The 23391-nt window shown below is 41.1% G+C and overlaps 1 protein-coding gene across 11 annotated transcripts in view; it reads right to left on the reverse strand.

Annotated features, from left to right (window-relative positions):
• PFKFB1 (6-phosphofructo-2-kinase/fructose-2,6-biphosphatase 1) overlaps positions 1–23391 on the reverse strand; it is a 65732-nt gene that overhangs the window by 4633 nt on the left and 37708 nt on the right. For 9 of the 11 annotated variants that reach the window (XM_074324148.1, XM_074324147.1, XM_074324143.1 and 6 more), the window contains exons 8-10: positions 19127–19334; positions 16245–16391; positions 12501–12605 (exon numbers count right to left, since the gene is read on the reverse strand). In XM_074324148.1, the coding sequence (XP_074180249.1) occupies positions 12501–12605; positions 16245–16391; positions 19127–19334 (460 nt within the window). The remainder of the gene's footprint in view (positions 1–12500; positions 12606–16244; positions 16392–19126; positions 19335–23391) is intronic. The other 2 variants (XM_074324145.1, XM_074324150.1) reach the window with 2 other exon arrangements.

Below are 23391 nucleotides of genomic sequence, written 5' to 3' on the forward strand. Positions count from 1 at the left end.
AGGAAAACTTGGTTGTGGTGTCAGTTAATTGTTGACCCAGCATCATGACCTTAGGCAACTCACTTTCTTCTTAGGGTCTTAGTTTCTCATCTATGAAATGGGAAGGCAATCAATATATTTGATTAGATATTAATAATAAAAAAACTTCCCACTACAAAAATTCCTAGAAACGTGAGATAAAAGGAATGCCTGCACTGCTGATCTTTCAAGAAAATAAAGGACACATTTTTAATACAGGGATCCAAAATGAAGAAAACCTTGGAAAAAAGAGTGATAAGTGAATGTAGAAGCCACAACTACCCTGGGGGAATTTGCCTTTCATGTTATCCAAGAGGCTTGAGTTTTTAAAACCTTGTAGATACAGGAGACAAAGGCTTAGGTGTGCACAAGGTAGGGAGTTGGGACTGAAATTCTCAAATAAACCTGAGACCCTCAAAGGGCTACATCCTCAGTAAAGTGTATACTAGAAAAAAATGTGTATATAGGCAAAGGGAAACAATAAGAACATGTATCTATCTTTGCTTGACTCTTAGTAGAGAAAAATTAGGAAATGCCTCCTATAAGAATGTATAAACACAAGTCTACACTCAGGTGGGTTAATTGTTCAGAATTACACTATCCATGTGTTTCAGAAAATGCTAAGCTGAGAGTTTAATAAAAAGTGATTTTAAATTGTTAACTCCTAGGAGTATCTGGAAGAAGCAAATGGAAGTTTTCTCTGGATTCCCTCAACTCAGACTGCATGGGATTCCCACAGATAAATTTTTGCTAAACTAAAGCTCATATAACACATGAGGGAAATAAGGTATCATGGGTGAAAATAAGCAGAAACAACAAAAGGAGAGACTTAAAAACTATGATAAAGTATCCAAAATATAAAACAAATATACTTGACATTTTAAAAGAAATAAACGATGGAATAAAAAAAGCAAAGAAGAAACAAGATGCTAACAAATATATGATGTAGATTTGAAAAATATCTAAATAGAATTTCTAGAAACAAAACGTATATTCATTACAGCTGTTACAATTCCATCGACTTTATTCCCTATGCTGTACTCCACATCCTGTGACTATATATATATCAAATTATAGTTGACATTCAATATTATTCAGCTTCAGCTTCAGGTGTACAGCACAGTGGTCAGGTAGAGGGGTAGTAGATTCGGGGAGGGTGAAGGGTGTAAATGTCTAACTATTAGATTATGTTGTATACCTGAAACTAATAAAATAAGTATATTCATTAAAATTGAAAACTCAATGGCTGAAGTAAACAGCAGTTTAGATAAAACTTAAGAAATAGGGATTTGGAATATAGAACTGAAGAAATTACTCAAAATGCAGCAAAGAAATTCAAAACAAGAAGGATAAGTTAGGAGACATAAAGGCTAGAGACAAAATTAACACAAATCTAATTGTATTTACGTAAGAAGATAATAGAGAGAATGTGAGAAAGGAATAGTTAAAGATATAATGTCTAACAGTTTTCTAAAATTGATGAAGAATACCAATCCTCAAATTCAGGAGTCCAACTAACCCCAAGCAAGATAAAAGAAAAGAAATTAATATTTAGACATATCATAGGGGAACTTAAAAGCAATAATATACAAAGATCTTAAAAACAGCCAGCAAGAAAAGAAATCTCAATTAGACTTATGGGAGATTTCTTAGCCACACTAGAACTCAGAAGACAGTGGGGGGTAATCTCTTCAAAACGCTGACAGAAAACAACCATCAACTTAGAGTTTTATACCCAAAGTATCATCTAGGACTGAGTCCCCCCACCCCAAGATATTTTTAAACAAAAAAAAAGGTGAGCTTACTATCAACAGATCCTCCCTAAAGAAATTTCTAAAGGAAGATGGAAATTGAACCCAGAAGGAAAACATGACATGCGAGGAGAAAAATTGATCAAAGGAATTGGTAAACATGTGGTTACATCTAAATAAACACTGACTAAACAATAAGTTTAATAATAACAATAAGAATTAATTTAGGGATTAAGACACAAGGTTGGACTAAAATACGAAGCAATAATAAACATGTAAGATGGAGAGGCAGTGGCCAAAATTTTTAAAGTTCTTATTTTGATTTACAAGGAAGGTGGAAATGTAGGTTTTAGATTTTGTTAATCATGCATATTAAAATGTTAAGAAAAACCTAAAAGAATAGAAACAGATTATATAACTCAAATATAGATGTAAAAACTACCAATTCTGAAGAAGGGAGGAAAAAGAGGAAAACATAAACTAAACATAGAGAGCTCAAAACAAGAGAATAGAAATAAGCTGAAACAAATCAGTAATTACAATAAAAGTTAATGTACCAAACCCATTTGAAAAACATATTTTCAGTTTGTATTAAAAATAACAAAAGCCAACTATATACTGTTTATAATAGACACAAAATAAAAATACAAAGAAAAGTTGAAAGTAAATGAGTATATAAATATGAACTGGGCAAATACTAACCAGTAGAAATCTTTTTTTTTTTTTTTTTTTTTTTTTTTTTTGAGAAGAGAATTCCTTTTTAATTACTTTTGGCTTTGAAAACATGATTCCTGAACAAGATGTGGCTTCCACACTGAGCCATATGGGACACTGGTTTTTTCTTTTTTTAAAAATTAGTTTCAGGTGCACAAGACAAAGTAATACTTAGACGTTTATCATTTATGTTCCTCACACTGTGTGAACCCCCTCCCCCCATCCACTATCCCTCTGACATCGCACAGAGCCATTACATTTCCACTGTCTCCCAAATGGGACACGTGTCCATCGGATACCCTACAAAATCTTTACAACATTATTGATTACATTCCCCAAATTAATTTTCAAAACCCCATAGCCATCTTGTGGTTACCGAATGTTTTCTAATCCCCTCACCTTCTCCCTTATCCCCAACACCCCACCCATCTATCAATCCTCAGTTTTTCCTCTATGTCTCCAAAACTGTTTCTGATTAGTTTGTTCAATTATTCTTTTCTTTAGATTCTGCATATAAGTGAGCTCATATGGTATTTGTCTTTCTCTGTCTGACTTATTTCACTTAACATAATGACAGATGAGCTGTGGGACGCCGGGAAAGAGCCCACCTCCTGGCTTTTGTGTTCTCTGTTCCGTCCTGGGATCCCCTGCATCTCTGCAGCTGCGGATGCTGGCCGCATTTCCACCGCCACAGATGTGGGCCGTGTCCCCACAGGTGCAGATGCGTACCCCGTTTCCACAGCCACAGATGTGGGCTGCGTTTCCACTGCCCCAGATGCGGGCTGCATCTCCACTCCACGCCCTTCCCTCTTCCCCTGCTCGCCCGATTTGCCCACCTTCAAGTAATCCTTGCGCGAGTCTCTTAGCTGTTCTGCGTGATGAGCAGAACAGTCCTTTGATGGCTTATATGTCCCGTTTGTGATAAGATCCAGAGGAGAACTCAAAAAGTGCGCCCTGCTGCCGCCATTCCTATGACATCACTACCAGAAGAAATCTTATATAGCTATATTAATATTAAATAAAATACACTTTGGGGCAAAATGCATTATTAAGGAAAAAAGGCTTTGCTCACTATGTAATAATAAAATGTACAATTCACTAAGAAGAAATAATTGCTTTAAATTTCTATGCCTCTAATAACATAGACTCAAAATATATAAAGGAAAATGAGGGCAAACTCAGACTGACTTTATAACATCATTTCTGAGGATGAAGATAAAAATGTGAAAATGCTTTGTAACACAGGATATCTGTTGTTTTATCTTCCTTGATGTCCAGCTTTTTTTATAACTGTTTCCAGGAATTTGTATCAGAAGTGTAGTATCACTAATAAATACTCTAAAATGTAGAACTAGCTAAATGGAGGCTGGCTTGAAAGCAATGAGGATTCACCTCCCATGGGAATAGGGAACTGATGATCTGATTCATATGGTTCAAAGGAAGTTGGTTAAACTATTAGCCACTGTCCTTCAGACTCCAACCCCTTGACCAGACAGGCTGGCGCTATAGACAATTTGAAAATGAAACGTCATAAAATTAGAGTATGGAGATAAAAATCAAAATGGTGGCGTGACGGGAGCCTCGGTAAAGCTCCCCTGGAATTTACAATTAATTGAACAAAAATAACTCCACAAAGGACTCCCTGAACAGCAGACAGGCAAGAAGAAGAGGCCCACTACTGAATTCACCTACAGGTGGGTGAATCGCGCGAGCGGGGGAGGATGGAAGGGACAAGTGTGGAGACGGAGCCATGCGGGCACAGGACGCAGACATAGCTCAGTGCTCTGAGTTCACTGCATCCCTGAACTACCACAGCTGCAGGAGAGGGAAGAACTCAGACTGCTAGGGCACCGCTTATGGCCCACAGGGCTGAGGGGGCAGCACATAACACGGCTGAACCCAATGCTCACAACAAAGACCTCAGAAAAAAGACTGACGGAAGAAGGCTGAAAATGGTGGTTTAAGCCGTCACTGCTGAGCAGAGAACGGAAGCCTTAGGCACTGAGACTAGCCGCACCCTCCCTACCCTCCCAGAGTTCACCCTGCCCCCACCTGCCTGGTGCTAGAAACAGAAGAGTAGCAGTGTCAGATCAAAAGAACAGAATATTTGCTGTTCTGAGAACTGTGGAGCACAGACACAGATTTGCAGCCCAACTAGTTCCGGCAAAGGGGAGGGAACTGTGGAAGCAGGACCCGCTGTGGTGGTGGTCACCGCCATTGCTCTGGGCCACCTCTCACAACTCACCGCGCCCCTGGACCCACCTATCTGGGTGGATCCCTGCAGGAGTAAACAGAACTGCTGAAATATACGGGCTCTGAATCTGGTACAGGAAGAGCTTTGGAACTTCAAAAGCTCTCCGCATACCCACCAGGACACTGCGCCCTATGACCTAGGTGAACTATTAACAGAGGAGAAGCCCGTCTCCCAGGGAATGCCCCCATTGTGTGAGAAGCTGGAATAGTGCAGAGAAAACATAGCACTACCGTGTGAGAGAGAAAAAAAGGCTGCAGTCGGAGAAAAAATAAAACATTCTACCAACAAGTACTGGAAAACAAAAGAAAGACCTCTTCCTATCAACCTGTGCAGAAGCCACTCCTGTAGATGTCTAGGAAGAGAAATAGTAAACCAGTAATCGCCATGAATAACCAAGGCAACAAGATAGCTAAGAAAGAAAGTGAAAAGTCTCCAGAAAAGGCACTAAAAGATACAGAAATATGTGACTTAAATGACAGAGAATTCAAGATTGCAGTTCTGAAAAAACTCAACGAGATGCAAGAAAACACAGATAGGCAGCTTAATGAACTCAGAAACACAATCAAAGAACAACATGAGCATTTTACGAAAGAGATTGAAATTTTGAAAAAGAACCAAATAGAATTTCTGGAGATTAAGAACTCAATAGAAGAAATTAAGAATGAAATAACCAGCTTAGGTAGTAGAGTTGACCAGATGGAGGAAAGAATCAGTGACATCGAAGATAGAAACCTGGAAATGACACAGATGGAAGAAGAAAGAGACTTGAGACTTAAAAGAAATGAAAGAACTCTACAAGAACTTTCTGACTCCATCAGAAAGAGCAATATAAGAATAATGGGCATAGCAGAAGGAGAAGAAAGAGAAAGGAACAGAGAATATATTCAAACAAATTGTCAATGAGAACTTCCCAAACTTGTGGACAGAACTGGACCCTCGAATCCAAGAAGCAAATAGAACACCTAATTACCTCAATCCCAACAGGCCTTCTCCAAGGCACATTGTATTGAAGCTGTCTAAAATCAACGACAAAGAAAGAATCCTCCAAGCAGCCAGGGAAAAGAAGACGGTTACAAAGGAAAGCCCATTAGATTATCATCAGATTTTTCAGCAGAAACTCTACAAGCCAGGAGGGAGTGGAACCAAATATTCAAACTATTGAAAGAGAGAAATCATGTGCCAAGAATAATATATCCAGCAAAGATATCCTTTAGATATGAAGGAGGAATAAAGACCTTTCGCGACATACAGAAGCTGAGGGAATTTTCTAATACACGACCTGCACTACAAGAAATGCTAAAGGAGGCTATTCGACCGCCATCAACAAGGACAATTTGTGGCAACCAAAACATAAAACGGGGGAGAGTAAAAGCCTGAACCAGAATATGGGAATGGAGAAAGTAAGCATACTGACGGAAATGGAATACTCTAAATATCAAACTTTCTTTTACATAAACTTAAGGGTAACCACTCAAAAAAAATCCAGACCTGAAATATATACTGTAATAAAAGAAGAAACAGAGGGATACATCATAGAATACCACCACACAGAAATAGCAGACAACAACAAAAAGGCAAAGGAACAATGGACAACTAGCCTTACCAGAAAACTAAAGATAGAATGACAGGTAATCCTCACATATCAATAATCACCCTAAATGCAAATGGACTGAACTCACCAATAAAAAGGCACAGAGTAGCAGATTGCATCAAAAAACTAAACCCAACCATATGCTGTCTCCAAGAGACACATCTCAGCTACAAGGACAAGCATAGACTCAAAGTGACAGGGTGGAAATTGACACTCCAAGCAAATGGAACCCAGAGAAAATCAGGTGTAGCCATAAAGATATCAGATGAAACAGACTTCAGGGTGAAAAACATAACAGGAGACAAAGATGGACATTTCGTAAAGATAAAGGGGACTATAAAACAAGAAGACATAATAGTCATCAATATTTATGCCCCCAATCAAGGAGCACCAAGCAACTACTAACAGAACTAAAGGGAGAAATTGACCAAAACACAATTATACTAGGGGACTTAAATACATCATTGACAGCTATGGATAGATCATCCAAACAGAAAATAAATAACGAAATAGCAGCCCTAAATGACACATTAGATGAAATGGACATAATTGACATTTATAGAGCACTTCATCCTAAAACATCAGACTATACATTCTTTTCTAGTGTACATGGAACATTCTCAAGGATAGACCATATATTGGGACATAAAATCAGTCTCAGCAAATTTAAGAAGATTGAAATCATACCAAGCATATTCTCTGATCACAAGGCTTTGAAATTGGATATCAACTGAGAAAAGAAAGCAGGAACAAACACAAATACTTGGAGATTAAGCAACATACTTTTAAATAACAATTGTGTCAAAGAAGAAATTAGAGGAGAGATCAAAAGATACATAGAAACAAATGACAATGAAAATACATCCTACCAAAATTTTTGCGATGCAGCGAAAGCAGTTTGAAGAGGGAAATTTATCTCATTACAGGCCTATCTCTAGAAACAAGAACAATCCCAAATAAACAACCTCATGTTACACCTTAAAGAACTAGAAAAAGAAGAACAAGTGAAACCCAAGGTCAGCAGAAGGAAAGAAATAACAAAAATTAGAGCAGAACTAAATGAAATAGAGAACAAAAAGACACTAGAAAAAATTAATGTGACAAAGAACTGGTTCTTTGAAAAGATTAACAAAATTGACAAACCCTTGGCTAGACTCACTAAGATAAAAAGAGAGAAGACACTAATTAACAAAATCAGAAACGAAAAAGGGAAGTTATCACGGACAGCACAGAAATACAAAGGATCATCCAAGAATACTATGAAGGACTATATGCCAAAAAATTCAATAACCTAGAAGAAATGGACAAGTTCTTAGAAACATAGAGCCTTCAAAGCCTGAACCATGAAGAACTGGAAAATCTAAACAGACCGATCACCAGTAACGAAATTGAATCAGTCATCCAAAACCTTCCCAAAAGCAAAAGTCCGGGACCAGATGGCTTCACTAGTGAATTCTACTAAACCTTCAAAGAGGATCTAATACCAATCCTGCTCAAACCTTCCCAAAAATTGAAGAAGAGACAGTACTCCCTAACTCATTTTATGAGGCCAACATTACCCTGATACCAAAACCTGGTAAGGACAGCACAAAGGAAGAAAACTACAGACCAATATCTCTGATGAATAGCAATGCAAAAATCCTAAATAAAATTCTAGCAAATCGAATACAACAATGCATTAAAAGATTATTCATCACGACCAAGTGGGGTTCATCCCGGGGCACAAGGATGGTTCAACATCCAAATCCATCAATGTGATACATCACATAAACAAAATAAAGGACAAAAATCATATGATTATATCAATTGATGCAGAAAAGCATTTGACAAGATACAACATCCATTTATGATTAAAACACTTAATAAAATAGGTATAGAAGGAAAATACCTTAACATAATAAAGGCCATATATGACAAGCCCTCAGCTAATCTCATAATTAATGGTGAAAAACTGAAGCCCTTTGCTCTACATTCAGGAACACGACAGGGCTGTCCCCTATCACCTCTGCTTTTCAACATAGTGTTGGAAGTCCTTGCCAGAGCAATCAGGCAAGAGAAAGAAATAAAAGGCATCCAAATTGGGAATGAAGAAGTTAAATTATCACTCTTTGCAGATGACATGATGCTATATATAGAAAACCCTAAAGACTCCACCAAAAAGCTATTAGAAACAATCAACGAATACAGTAAAGTTGCTGGCTACAAAATCAACATACAAAAGTCCATTGCTTTCCTATATATTAACAATGAAATCTCAGAAAAAGAAATACAAAAAACAATTCCTTTTGCAATTGCAGCAAAAAGAATAAAATACCTAGGAATAAACTTAACCAAGGATGTGAAAGACCTATATGCTGAAAACTATAAGACATTTTTGAAAGAAATTGAAGAAGACACAAAGAAATGGAAAGACATTCCATGCTCATGGATTGGAAGAATCAACATAGTTAAAATGGCCATATTACCCAAAGCAATATACAGATTCAATGCAATCCCCATCAAAATCCCAATGGCATATTTTAAAGAAATAGAACAAAAAATCATCAGATTTGTTTGGAACCACAAAAGACCCCGAATAGCCAAAGCAATCTTATAGAAAAAGAACAATAATGGAGGTATCACAATCCCTGACTTTAGCTTGTACTACAGGGCTACAATAATCAAAACAGCATGGTATTGGCAGAAAAACAGACACATAGAACAATGGAATAGAATTGAGAACCCAGAAATAAAACCACATAAATATGGACAGATAATTTTTGACAAAGAAGCTAAAAACATACAATGGAGGAAAGACAGCCTCTTCAATAAATGGTGCTGGGAGAATTGGATAGCCACGTGCAAAAGAATGAAACTGGACTATTTGTCACCATGTACCAAAGTTAATATAAAATGGATCAAAGACTTAAGCATAAGACCTGACACAATAAACTGCATAGAAGAAAACATAGGTACTAAACTTATGGACCTTGGGTTCAAAGACCATTTTATGAATTTGACTCCAAAGGCAATGGAAGTAAAAGCTAAAATAAACAAATGGGACTATATGAAACTTAAAAGCTTCTGCACAGCAAAAGAAACCATCGACAAAATAAAGAGGCCACCAACTGAATGGGAGAAGATTTTTGCAAACAGTGCCTCCGATAAGGGCCTAATATCCAGAATATACAAGGAACTCATGCAACTCAACAACAAAAAAACAAACAACCCAATTGGAAAAGGGCAGACGACCTGAAGAGACATTTCTCCAAAGAGGACATACAAATGGCAAATAGACATATGAAAAAATGCTCAACATCACTAATCATCAGAGAAATGCAAATCAAAACCACAATGAGATATCACCTCACCCCAGTCAGAATGGCTATCATCAACAAGACAAATAGTAACAAGTGTTGGAGAGGCTGTGGAGAAAAAGGAACCCTCATACACTGTTGGTGGGAATGCAGACTGGTGCAGCCGTTATGGAAGGCAGTGTGGAGGTTCCTCAAAAATTTACGAACAGAATTGCCATATGACCCAGCAATCCCTCTCCTGGGTATCTACCCAAAAAATCTGAAAACATTTATACATAAAGACACATGTGCTCCAATGTTCATTGCAGCTTTGTTTACGGTGGCCAAGACATGGAAACAACCAAAATGTCCTTCGATAGATGAATGGATAAAGAAGTTGTGGTATATATACACAATGGAATACTATTCGGTAAGAAAAGATGATATAGGAACATTTGTGACAACATGGATGGATCTTGAGAGTGTAATGCTGAGCGAAATAAGTCAGACAGAAAAAGCAGAGAACCATGTGATTTCACTGATATGTGGTATATAAACCAAAAACAACAAAAGAACAAGACAAACAAATGAGAAACAGAAACTCATAGACACAGACAATAGTTTAGTGGTTACCAGAGGGTAAGGGGGTGGGGGTGGGAGATGAGGGTAAGGGGGATCAAATATGGTGATTGAAGGAGAACTGACTCTGGGTGGTGAACACACAATGGGATTTTTAGATGATGTAATACAGAATTGTACACCTGAAATCTATGTAATTTTACTAACAATTGTCACCCCAATAAATTATTTAAAGAAAAAGAAAAAGAAAAAAAAAGAATTACCATATGACCCAGCAATCCCTCTCCTGGCTATCTACCCAAAAAATCTGAAAACATTTATCCGTAAAGCTATACTATGTGCTCCAATGTTCAGTGCAGCATTATTTATGGTGGCCAAGACGTGGAAACAACCAAAGTCTCCTTCAATAAACGACTGGATAAAGAAGACGTGGTACATATATACTATGCAACACTACTCAGCCATAAGAAAAAATGAAATAGTACCATTTGTGACAACATGAATGGATCTTGACATTATCATGCTAAGCAAAATAAGTCAGACAGAAGAAGCCAAGAACCATATGACTTCATTCATATGTGGGATATAAAACTGAAAGCAACAAAGGAACAAGACAAACAAAGAAACAAAAACTCATAGACAACAGTTTAGTGTGTACCAGAAAGTAAGGAGAAAGGGGGTAATAGAAAAGAAAAAAGGGGCTCAAATATATGGTGATGAAAAGAGAACAGATTCTGGGTGGTGAACACATAATGCAATATATAGATGATGTATTACAGAAATGTACACTTGAAACATATAATTTTACTAACCAATGTCATCCTAATCAATTTAATAAAAATTAAAAAAATAAATAACAAAATTGCAATAACTACATATGTATCAATAAATACTTTTAATGTAAATGGATTAAATGCTCCAATCAAAACTTTAACCCATTTTCATTTAAAGTAATTGTTGATAGACTAATTGGGGAGATCACTGCATAAATTATACAAATGTCTAACCAGTATGCTGTATACCTGAATCTAATATAACATAATATTGAATGTCACCTGTAATTGAAAAAATATATATAAAAAGATAAATAAAGTAAGGATCCATTTGGCCTATAGAAAAAAAAAAGATAAGGTGTCTGAATGTATAAGAAAACAAGACCCTTACATATGCTTCTTATAAAAGACTCACTTCAGATCGAAAGACACACACATACTAAAAGTAAAGGGATGGAAAAGATCTTTCTTGAAAATGGAAACGAAAACAAAAAGCTGGCGTAGCAATACTTATACGTGACAAATAGACTTTAAATCAAAGGCTATAACAACAGACAAAGAAGGATCCAGTAATACCACTTCTGGATGTTTATTGGAAGAAACGCAAAACACTACTTTAAAGGGACATGTGCATCCATATGTTCATTGGAGAATTTTTTACAATGGCCAAGATACGGAGACAATCTGGGTGTCCATCAATGGGTGAATGGATAAAGAAGAGGTGGTGCATATATAATAGAATATTAGTCAGCCATAAAAAATGAAATATTGCCATCTGCAACAACATAGATAGACCCAGAGAGTATTTTGCTGAGTGGAGTATGTTAGACCAAGAAAGACAGATGCAATATTGTTTTGCTTGTATGTGGAATCTAAAGAACAATATAAACAAACAAAGAAAATGGAAACAAACTCATAGATACAGAGAACATTTTGATGGTTGCCATCTGGGGGTGGGTTGGGGAGGTTGAAAAAGGGGAAAGTTTTTTTTTGTTTTTTTTTAATTAAATTTATTGGGGTGACAATTGTTAGTAAACTTACATAGATTTCAGGTGTACAATTCTGTATTACATCATCTATAAATCCCATTGTGTGTTCTAAGAAGTATAAATTGATTGTTACAAAATAGTCATGGGGGTGTAAAGTATAGCATAAGGAATATAGTCAATAATATTGTAATAACTATGTATGGTGTCCGGGGGGTACTAGATTTATCAGGGTGATCACTTCATAATTATATAAATTTATAATCACTATGTGGTACACCTAAAACTAATATAATATTGTATTGAAACTAATACAATATGTATTGAAAAATATAATACTGTAATTTAAAAATAAAACAATTATTTTAAAAAAGAAATCTGTTGCCTATAGCCAAAAATCTGGGACAGCCAAGTTAATCATGTGCCTTGTGGGATAGCAGTTGCTGCAAAATGTGCTTTATCCTGTTTCTAAAGCTATCTAGGAAACTATGGGATCCTGGCAGTTTGAATGGAGATACTGGAAAGGAGTTCTAGGAATCAGTCCGCACTTCAAACCTACCTCTCCCTTGGGATATCGGTAGCGATATTTATCTTGGTCACGTAGTGCAAATTCTTCAGGGTAGTGCTCCTGGATTTCTTCATAGGTCATCTCCTCACAGACACCCTGAGGAAAGTTTTTTGGTGACAAAAGTATGCACAAGGGAAATCCACACAGCCTTTACCATAGTTTTGAGACCAATTGTAGAACAGTAGCATCTGCATTTCTGTGAACACAGCTCTAGGTTTGTGCCTGTTGTCTGAGTGTGTGTGTGTGTGTTTGTGTACAAGGTGTGTGGCTGTACAGATGTGAGAGTGAGTGCATGCGTATAAGTGTGTTCAGGATGAGTGCATAATGGATATCTGTGGTGTCTCTATGATTATCCCGAGAGGTTTGTAGGTATACATTGTATTAATACTTATATATGTATTTTTATAAATATATGGGCTGAAGGATTTTGTGATTGTGTTTGCGTGTGTGTGCAGCATGTTTACGATGTGTATCTGTGGTACGTTTAGGGATTTATGTTTTGTGTTTGTGTGTTTGTCTTATAATATGTAGCGTGCTTGTGTGGGTATGTGTGTGTACAGGGTGTCTCAGCATCTGAGAATGTGCCTCTGTGGGTGTTTCTGTGGTCTGTCTTTCCACGTGTGTCTCAGTGTGTCTGTGGCATGTGTGTCTGTGAGTGTTTATGTCCCTGATTATGTCTCTGGTGTATGTGTGTGAATATCTGTGTGCCTGTTTTGGGTCTGTATGAATTTGTGGTAATCTGCTTGAGGCTATGTGTCTGTAATGTGTATGTGTCCATGGTATGCCTCTGTGTCCATGTGATATAGGTATATGCAAAGACTGCTTGTGTGTCTATGGTGATTGTGATTGTGTCCATATGTAGTTTTAGGTGTATCTGTAAGTGTGTATGTATATGTGTGTATAGTGTGGATGTGATCGGTAGATGTGTCTGAGAGGGAGCCTGTATCTGACTAGTGGTTCCACGTGTCTATGAACTGCATAGATTGTGGTGGGTGTCTGTGACTGTGTATATAAGTGCACATGTGTGTGCACATCCACAGCAGGGTTATCTCGTTTCTCATCCCTCCTGCCTCTACCTCAGCTCCAGGACCTCTGGTAGATAAAGAAACAGGCATCCACCGACATTTCAGAAGACAAGAATTAGTGAATTCTAATGGTTTCAGAGTGGGTCTGGGGGAGATACACTCTTGTCACCCAAAGAAGGAATTGGGAGCTCAGAGACTGTTCCTCAGGAGTACACGAGAGCTCCAAATCCACTGAGAAATCCGCAGAAGTGAAGTGGCTGCTGGTGAGGGAAGGAAGTGAAGTTAGGTTTATAAGGTTTCCTTCTGGTTGTGTGGATTCCAATTAGATCTTCCTGTAGGGGAAGCAGCTGGCTCTGGTTCTTGTTTTTGAGCCATCTACCAGGCTTGCCTTACAGGTGAGGTTCACCTCTGCCCCAGCCCACAAATAGCTCTGCATTGTCAAACTTCTCTAACTGACTCTGCCCATGGGAGAAAGTGCACAGTACTGGATACACAAGGTCCTTCCAGACTGGCTTCGACTTTCCATTCTGAGGCATGCTGGGAACCTGTCCCCTGTGGAAATGGTCACTGACTCCTTATTGATTTAAGGAAAATTGCCTAATCTCTCTGAATTTTATTTTCCTCATCTGCAAAATGAGGAGAATTACAACTACCCCACAAATGTGTTTTGAATATTAGAGATAATACCTTGTTTCTCGGAAAATAAGACCTAGACGGGCAAACAGCTGTAATGTGTCTTTTGGAGCAAAAATTAATATTATATTATATTATATAAGACCTGGTCTTATAGTAAAACAAGACTGGGTCTTATATTAATTTTTGCTCCAAAAGATGCATTAGAGCTGATTGTCCAGCTAGGTCTTATTTTTGAGGAAACATGGTATATGTCAAAAAAAGTCTAGTACAGGATGCACAAGTCACATTTTAAAGACTCAGTCAATGGAACTAATTATTAATATATTATTGACCATGGAAAACAAACCAAAAACAGGCACCATTTTAAATTCTTGTTTCTTTCTCACCTATCCTCTCATAATCGATTGCTGAGATTTTACCTCCTAAATTTCTCTCAACTTCATTCCTTTTTCCTCCCTTAGTCCCCACTGCTACAACCTTAGCAGTTCCTCATATGCAATACCCTCTTTACTTATGCTGCACTCTTTGCCTGACATAGTACCATTCCTGATCTTCTCTACCTTGCTCACTAACACTCCAGGTTAACACTGGCATCCCTTTCTTCCTCCAGGCAGATCCAGGCTGGGTCAGATACCCTGCCCTGACATCTGTGCACCCACAGTCTAGCCTATCACACATGCTGTTTTGTATTCCTTGTTTATTCCTTTGTCTACCCTGTTTAGCCTGAAAACTCAGTGAAGACAGGAACCAATTTCCATCTCCAGCACCATCCCAGTGGTGAAACTAAGTAAGTATCCAATAAATGTTTATATCATGTATGTGCCAGATATAAACCATAACTGAACTCTGATGATGAAGAGTTTGCATATTTACTTGGATGTATTTTATAGCAAATATATATGATGTGTGGAACAATGCTGTATGTCCCTTTTCTAAGTATGTGTGTCTCTGTACATCTATAGTTAAGTACATATATATGTATGTATACACACACATACTTGTCTGTATTTATAGACGTATATCTAGTAGGCAAGCACATTAACTTACCTGCATGTAAGTTATCTACACCTGTGATGAAGCTTTTATTTTGAGATCTAACAATCATAACCTGTGTGCTGCTACCTGATGTCAGTGTATCTGTAGTGCAGGTGAGACAATGGAGAGGAAACAATGTCTCCTCAAATAGCTCATGGGAAAACTTGACCCTGAAGAGAGATTGCCATGTCACGAGTGTCAGAGGAAATATTCCCCAAGTCCTTCTTCATTCCATTTCCAATGCCACTATTGTGGTCTATCATATCCTCATCTCTTGCCTGGACTAATGCAGCCATCTCCATACTGGTCTATATGCTCATTCTGACCCTCCTCTTACCTAGTCTTCAAACATGGCCAGAGTGGTCTTTTGTTAAAAAAAAAAAGTGAATCACATTCAAGCCACTCCTCCTTGACTTAGACCACATCAATGGCTTCCCATTTTTAGGGCAGAATCCAAATTCCTCAACATGATATAAAGTCCTATGAGCTGCCTTCCTTTCCAACCTAATCTCCAGACCTCACAATCACTGTTCCAGCCTCTCTGCTATTCTTTCCGTAGTTCTCTGAACACGCCATTCCCCTTTTTCACCTCTAGGCCTTCACATAAGCTGCTCCCTGTACCTGAAATTAAATTTACTCCCTCACTCCCAGTCCATCTTGCCTGCTTCTTGTCTCATCTCTAGCTTTGTCTAGGAAGCTTTTCTTGCAAATCTCCCACCACCAAGTCTTGTCAGAAGCACCTTCACCTTCTGAGCCTCCATTGGCCCCTGTACTTCCCCTCTCACAATCCTTTGTCATATAAGATGCAGTGTCTTATTTAATGTCTGCTTTTGGGCTCCATGAGGGCAGAGAACTTATCTGTTCTGGCCTTCACTGTGTCCCCAACACACAGAATAGTATGTGGCACATGGCTGGTTGTTGAGAAATATTTGTTGAATTAATTAGATTACAGGCAGGAGCCAGAGCAGAGGCAATCCAGGGTTTAAGCCCAGAGTCAAGTCCCACCACCCATCAGGAACTCCACCCCCTTACATCTCACCGCATCAATCTCGTTCAGGGCCTTCCACTGCTCATAGGGGACACCCAGGGCCTCAGCTGTCTGGATAGTCCTCTTCATGTGGCTGGTCCACACCTTCAGGGAGCTGATGCCCTGGGACTGAATGAAGTTGGCCAGGGCATAAGCATACTGGAAAGTGTGTGGGGGTGTGCAGAAGAGGAGAGCAGGGGAGAAAGAGAGACATGAAAGAAGACAGGGTAGCCATGAGAACAAGCTCAGATCTGTCACAAACAGTGGAATGATGATGAACAAGCAAGAGTACAGAGTTCAAATATTTCCAATTTATAAAAAAAGGCATACTCTGGCCCATGTGTCTAAGGATCAAGGGAATAGCAAAGAGTACACTTGTTTATGGGTGCATATGTATGCATGTTCGTTCATTGATGTTTGCTCACTGAACTCCCTACTTGGTTATTCATTCATTCAAACAGCCATTTGTGGAGACTGGGACAAGAGTACATATGGAGGCACTCCACCCACAGTCTATCTCCCTTCTATTCCTGCCTCCATCTTGTACTTGTAGATGCTTTGAATACATACTTGTGGTAATTCAGTCACATGTCCAGGTTCTGTCCACACCATAGCTTCACTGATCCCCATGATCCACAAAAAGTGAACCTTTGGCCACCCCTTCATCCAGGTGTGAACACTCCTGTGATGTGGCCCACTCTCAGGCAGACAGACTCTGAGATAAGGTCATGCAGGCACTGCAAACAGACTCTGTACCACAAAGGCAGGCATTTCTAGGGTTCTGGGTACTCAGAGTGTGGTCTAGAGGTGATGCGTAGGATTTTGGGGACATTTCTCTTTGACCCTTTGAAATGTCATTGCTTGAGCAGAGGTCCTAGTACCCAGGTTCTAAGGTCATTCAAACATGTACGTGTGTGTGGTCCTGGGTAATGGGGTGTCCTGCTCTCAAGACACGGCCAGTCCACTGGGGGCAACAATGACAGCACTAAGAGGAACCACAAAGGGCTGTGGGAGCCCACATGAGCAAGTGATTCGCTCTTCTTCTGCATATGGGCATGTTAATAGTCACAGCTGGTGTGTGAGGAACATCTGCACAGATGCACAGATACAGGCACACATTTATATGTATAGATATGGGCATTGTGTACACACAATCTAATTAAGGATTGTGAGTCAGCAGTCAGCGTGCTCTGGTGGAAGGAGCCCTTCCTAGAAGGTAGGTGACAGGAAGTAAACTGCTCTGTGTGCCCTGGGACGCGTCCCGGCCCCACTCGGGCCTTGTAGCTCCTGCCTGTAAGATGTGAACAGCATTAGCTCACCCAGCCTGGTCACTGAGTGGCAGGTTACACAGTGGATGGGCAGCACCTGGAGCACTCCTGGCACACAGTAGGTGAGAGCTACTGTGACTGATGTGGTGACAGTCAATGGAAAGCGCTTTGTAAACCCTTCACAGTGCACTGTGCCCATGAGCTTGAAGGTTGGGGCCAGGTGGACGCGAGTCCATGCTCACGTTTGTGTGGAGGGAGGCACACCGTGTGGAGATGGCCACCTGTCCTAACTGGGTGCTGAGCTGTGTGGGCAGGGCCGTGGCCATCCCCAACCAAGACAGCCCTGGCTGCAGGTGGTGCCATGGTGCAGGGATGATGCCTCTGGTGGCCTCTGACTGCTCTGAGGAGTGGGGGAGGTGGGAGTCAGAGGTCAGAGTCCACCTCAGCGGGAGGCTGCCTGTCTGAAGGCAACAGAAAACAGGCATGAGGAAGGGCTTTCCGGTGAAGTATCTTGCCTGGGACACACCGCCTCTACAAGGAGGGGAAGCTGAGGGGCTGGTAGGAAGGCCTGGTTTTCAGTCCTGGCTCTGGCTGTGTGACCTGGGGCCGCTCTGTGCTCCTGTCTGGGCCTCAGCTTCCTCATCCATAAACTGGTGGTGGTGATGCCCACCCCACAGAGCTGCTGTGAAGGTTAAATGAGGACACGCGGAAGCAGATGGCACCATGCCTGCGTACAGGTGTCCAAAAAATGAGCACGCTCCCTCCCTCCTGCGTCACACTTCCCACTTGTCCCATCCTCAAGCGATTCCCCCCAGCAAGAACCTGTGCTAACAAGCCCAGGCACAGGGCCGAACCCTGGGTAAAATGTGTCTGTTTATAGAGCCAACACCCATACTGTGCAGGTCACTATGCTCAGCTGGAGAGAAGGGACTCATGCCATAGAGTCAGAGATGGGCCACAACTGGGAGAAACAGAGGCCAGGGCACGGTGACCTGCCCGGGGGAGGAGAGGACAGGGGAGGGCTTCCTGGATCAGATCACTGAGCAGCAGCTGGACCCTGGATGAGGGTGGGGGAAGGAGGGCAGGAAAGAAGCAGTAACTGGTGGGGGACAAGTGCTGACACTGTGATGACCTGCACGATGGTGGTGGCGGAATGTAGCATCAGCCCTGAGTAAAGGAGGAGTCAATGGATTCAAGGGTGGGTCACTTCAGGGCACCTGTCTGTGCAAGTGATGGTCACCAGCTGACAGAGGATGGCAGCCTAGGTGGGGACACTGCACAGGCGAAGGTACAGAGTTGTGAGAACGATGAGGGGACCAGGAAGGCAGGAGTGTAGGGTGCTCATTATAATGAGGCTGAAGAAGCAGCCAGATCCGAGCAGGCGTGGAACACCAGGACCAAGCTCTCAGACTTGCAGATGCTGTGGGCACATGGGAGCCATTCAAGGACGGGTCAAGACTGAGTAGCTGACAGGGTGAAAGTATGGGAGTGACCAGAACCTGCTTCTACCTTGTCACTGAGCCCCTTCCCCCCATTCTCAAGGCCCAGGCAGTAGTCGACCCACCCATCCGTGGCCCAGCTGGCTCAGCTTGGCCAGTGCTTCTGGGTATATGGGGCCCTCCCTACCTGCTTGCCCCGAGCTGAGAGGCCGGAGTCACCTCCGATGCGGCCTCTGAGGTTGAGTTCACTCTCACCGTGCCGGCATAGGTAGATAGAGCGGGGTGTGACATGGATGTTCATGAGATAGTAGACTGTGCGGCTCTGGATGTGGTCCTGCACTCGGTTCACCATGTAACGCGTGCCCACGTCGAAGATCTTGATGTAGGACAGGTGGCTGGGCCAGCCCAAGCAAGAGCAAGGGCAGCTTAGGGTCTGATGGTAGAAAGGCTAATCCCAAGAGAAAGCCCCAACCATACCCTGCCATCAAGCCCTCCTCCAGAACACAGTTCTCACATACCTTTTCTCTAACAAGATGCCATGCCCTACCCTGTATTGGGTACCTGTTCTAGAGACTTGGTTCCTGGTCATCTTCAGGAGCTCACTAACCACTACCCTCTCCTTCTGTTAATCCATCTCAGCTTGAGCCAAGTTGTCTTTTCACCTTCACTTATCACATTCCAGGCATCTTGGATTCTCTCGTCTGTGGTTCACACTCCTGACATACTCAGAGAGAAGCAATAATCCTCTGTGGCCCTGGATGACTCCAACATGTCACTGGCAGCTCCTGACTTGTCCATTCCCTCACCCTTTAAGTCATGAGCTGAGCTCTGCCTCTCTGTTCTTTGAACCTCTGCTATGATATATTGTACTTGACACTCTACAGGCTGCTGCCAGACTGTGTCTGTGTGTACTTGTATCTCTCTGTGTGTACATGCGTTTTCCTTTCCTCACTCAGAAAGGGGAATGGTTTGGGTTCCTTCCCTATCTTCTATGCAGTAAAAAAACATACCCTTGTCTGTTCTAAGCATTATGCTTGGGGTGGAACTCAGCATTTGCCCTTTGAGAGCTATTAGGCCAGTCAGTAATATATACTTAGAAATGCCTGATCTATGCTCAATACCTACTCCACAAATAGTAACTCACTCTAAGATGTGCCAAGTACTGGGCTGGGGGGATACAGATGTTGTTCATAACATCAGTGGAGAACTTCTGGTCCTTGCTTCAAGGCCCTTTTTCATTCTCTCAATTCTGTGCTCTGTCATGAACTAATAACTATACACAGAGTGATAATCAAATTATTCAACAACCTGTCTGCAGAGGAGCTCAAAATGGGGGACACAGACGTATCAGAAGACTAGAACCATGGAGCAAGACTGCTGAGGCACCTGCTGTGCCAAGCATTCATTCTTTAATTGTTTGATTGTCGGGAGTTTAGGATGATCACTGGAAAGAGGTGGGGGAGGCTGGGGCAATGGGGTGACACATCAGCAACCCTATGTGCACAGTAACAAAACCAAGTGAATGGACATAGCTGCACTAACCTAAGGCAGGTAAGGCAGTGGCTATTCTATCTGCATCATGTTTATCATGCCCATCCCTATCACTCATGTCCAATGGTTCTCATAGGGCACTCATTTGCTGAACATTTTGGGGGTTTCTGGCAGACAGTAGGGACTTAAAAGTGCATAAATTGTCATAACCTGTTGTCATGCAGCAGCCTAACCATCTGCCCCCTCGTACCTACCCCTAAAGAAAGGAGAGTCTGTGAGACTGCTCCTTTCAGGGACTTTGCTTCACCTTTGTGCTTACACCTTATGTCTCCCTGTTTGGCCCCAAAGGATGGCTGGTTAGTCAATGACGGGTAAGATTCTTCAAGGAAGGAACAACCTAAGACAGGCACAGTCACATAGGGGCCATTAGGAGAACTCACAGGGTTGATAGAGGTGGGCATAGACCCCCAACTTCCCCCGGCTAAGGAGAGCTTCTGCCTCTGTGGCTACATTCCTTCCCACATCCTGCTTGGGAAGAGATTCAATGATGTGGTAACATCAGTTCTCCATCTATTCATATCAGTAAGTTTCAGCATAAAGGTTTTGATCCCTTGGGGAGGTACATACATCCTGAGACTTTCGGTTCCAGATGCTTGCAGGCAAGGATAATTGGTTTGAATCAGTTTCCTAGTATAATGTATGAAATTCACAGACCATGGAGAAAACAATGCTACTTCCTTGTGTGTACATCAATAAAATCCACAAGGTGGCCCAATTTGAGGGTCTCAGTCCTTTGAGGCTGTGAGACCCTTCGCCCCTACTGCATAAATCTCTTGACTTCTGTTTCTTTCTTAACGCTTCACCGCCCTTTCTTGTTCTCTCACTGCCCGTGTTGCTTGATGCGACAATAACCATTCTAGGAAGCAGACATTATATTTCTGTTTTATAGGCGAGGAAACTGAAACAGAGAGAGGAAGTGATTTGTCTAAGGTCAACCTGTCCAAGGACTCTCAGAGCTTAGGGGTAGAAAATATCTGATGTAGCTTTGTTGCCTGGTTACTATCTGTTTTTGACACTAGGTTCTTGGTGTCTCTACGAGAACTTCCAAATTCCTCAGCTTAGTCTGACAGTCTAGGTGCCTTCTTACACTGGCCCCACTTGGCCTCACGTCACTGTCCCATGCCCATGCTCGTAACTTCTGTTTCACTTTAGCCTTCATGCTTTTGCTGGAATATTCTTTGCACTCTTCTACTCTTATTCAAATTTAACTGGTCCATTACAGAATATTGTTCTCGTTGCTTGAAAAGGTGTTCCTTGCCTGATTTCCAAAGTCGAGCTTCTATGCATCCATTCTTCAACAGTGAGTACATTCACTCTCTCTAGGAAGACTTCTTTGAGTCCAGGATCATGTGAAGGCATTTAGAAGTGCTTTACACTAAAAGTATTATAGTAGCTAATGCCCTCTCCCACCATGTATAGTTAAAAATAAAAAATTCCAAACTATATTATAGTAATAGGAGGAGGTTCTAACAAGTTCCGGTTTTATTATTTTTTTTTCTATTTTGACTAACTTGATGCTGGAAATGTAAAATATTAAAAGCTTTCAAGATTATTTTCTTCTTGTTTTTGGTAGCTTCTGCTTTGCTGTTGCCCTAAACACATGCCTAGTCTACCTACTTGGTAAACCTGCTTTTCTAGACCTTTTCCTCCAAGCTGGGCTGGGTCCCCTCCTCTGTGTTCCTCCAGCCCACTCGTTTTCCCATCCCTTCAATTATGATCAACTGGTCATTGTCTTCCCCAACCAAGTGGTCATTCTATCAGAGTAGGGACAGCCCTTCCCTCTATGGGTTCCTAGGGTACAGCTTAGGGCTGGGCCCTGATGCATGGACTGTAAATATCTGCTGATGGAAAAATGATTTAATAAACCCAACCTTCAGAATCAGTCATTGTCAGGCCCAAACTGATTCATAGAACACTAGCTGAACACCTGCAGGTGTCAAGGTCAAAGGCTAGGGGCTTTCTAAATGCCATTATTTCACCTCAGCTCCCCTCCTTCAAATTTCTTTCATCATATGCTGCTAGTCCCTACGGTGCTTTTGTGGAAATTTGAAAAAAGTTACACTTTCCTCAGGGAAGAAACAGTCCCACTCCAGCACACATGCCTTGGCGAGAAAAGCAAGTGTACTCTTGACCTGAATGTCCTTATATAGTGAACAATCTTCACAATTGTACATGAGGTCCTGCCCCTTGCACTGTCTAAGCCTCATGTGACACTTTTTATGATATAGAGCTGTGGGAGGGGAAGAACCAGGCTGGAAATTTGAAGATAAGGGTTTGAGTATATATTCTGCTACTGATTCAGTGTGTGGCCTTAAGTAAGCCCTTGACCTGCTCTGGGTCTCAGTTTCCCTATCTGAGGAGTAAGGCAGTAATGATGCTTATCTCTTAGCACTTCAGTTGGACAAAGTAGGAAGGACGTTCTTTAAACTTCTTAGGGCGGTAATGACTGTTTGAAACCTCCTTACCCTTCTCACCTGGGTTCCAAAGAGTCTGAGTGACTTTGAGATTCTTTTCTCAGCACAACCCATTTTGAGAGAGAGTAGGATGCTGGGAATACCTTATATTTAAAACTTACATCTTTCCTGTACTGACGGCTAGCAACTCTCCTGTCTTTAATTAGTATTATGAATGAAAGTTTCAAATTTTTCATGTGTCTTTCCATACTTCAAGGCACTATGAAAGTTACCTGAGTGTAGAACCCACCTCTCTTGCCCTTATTTACACCCCTATGTACACCACAGCCCAAAGGGTCCAAATACTTATTGATTGAAGAGGTATATGGACATTGTGAGAAGTGACATGACTAGGAGACAGAATATGTGGTTAGAATCTTAGCTCTATCATTGACTTATGGTGGGAGCTTTGTCAAGTGGTTTTAGCTCCCTAAGACTCAATTTCCTC

Source organism: Rhinolophus sinicus, chromosome X (assembly GCF_036562045.2).
Source record: "Rhinolophus sinicus isolate RSC01 chromosome X, ASM3656204v1, whole genome shotgun sequence".
Lineage (NCBI taxonomy): Eukaryota > Metazoa > Chordata > Mammalia > Chiroptera > Rhinolophidae > Rhinolophus > Rhinolophus sinicus.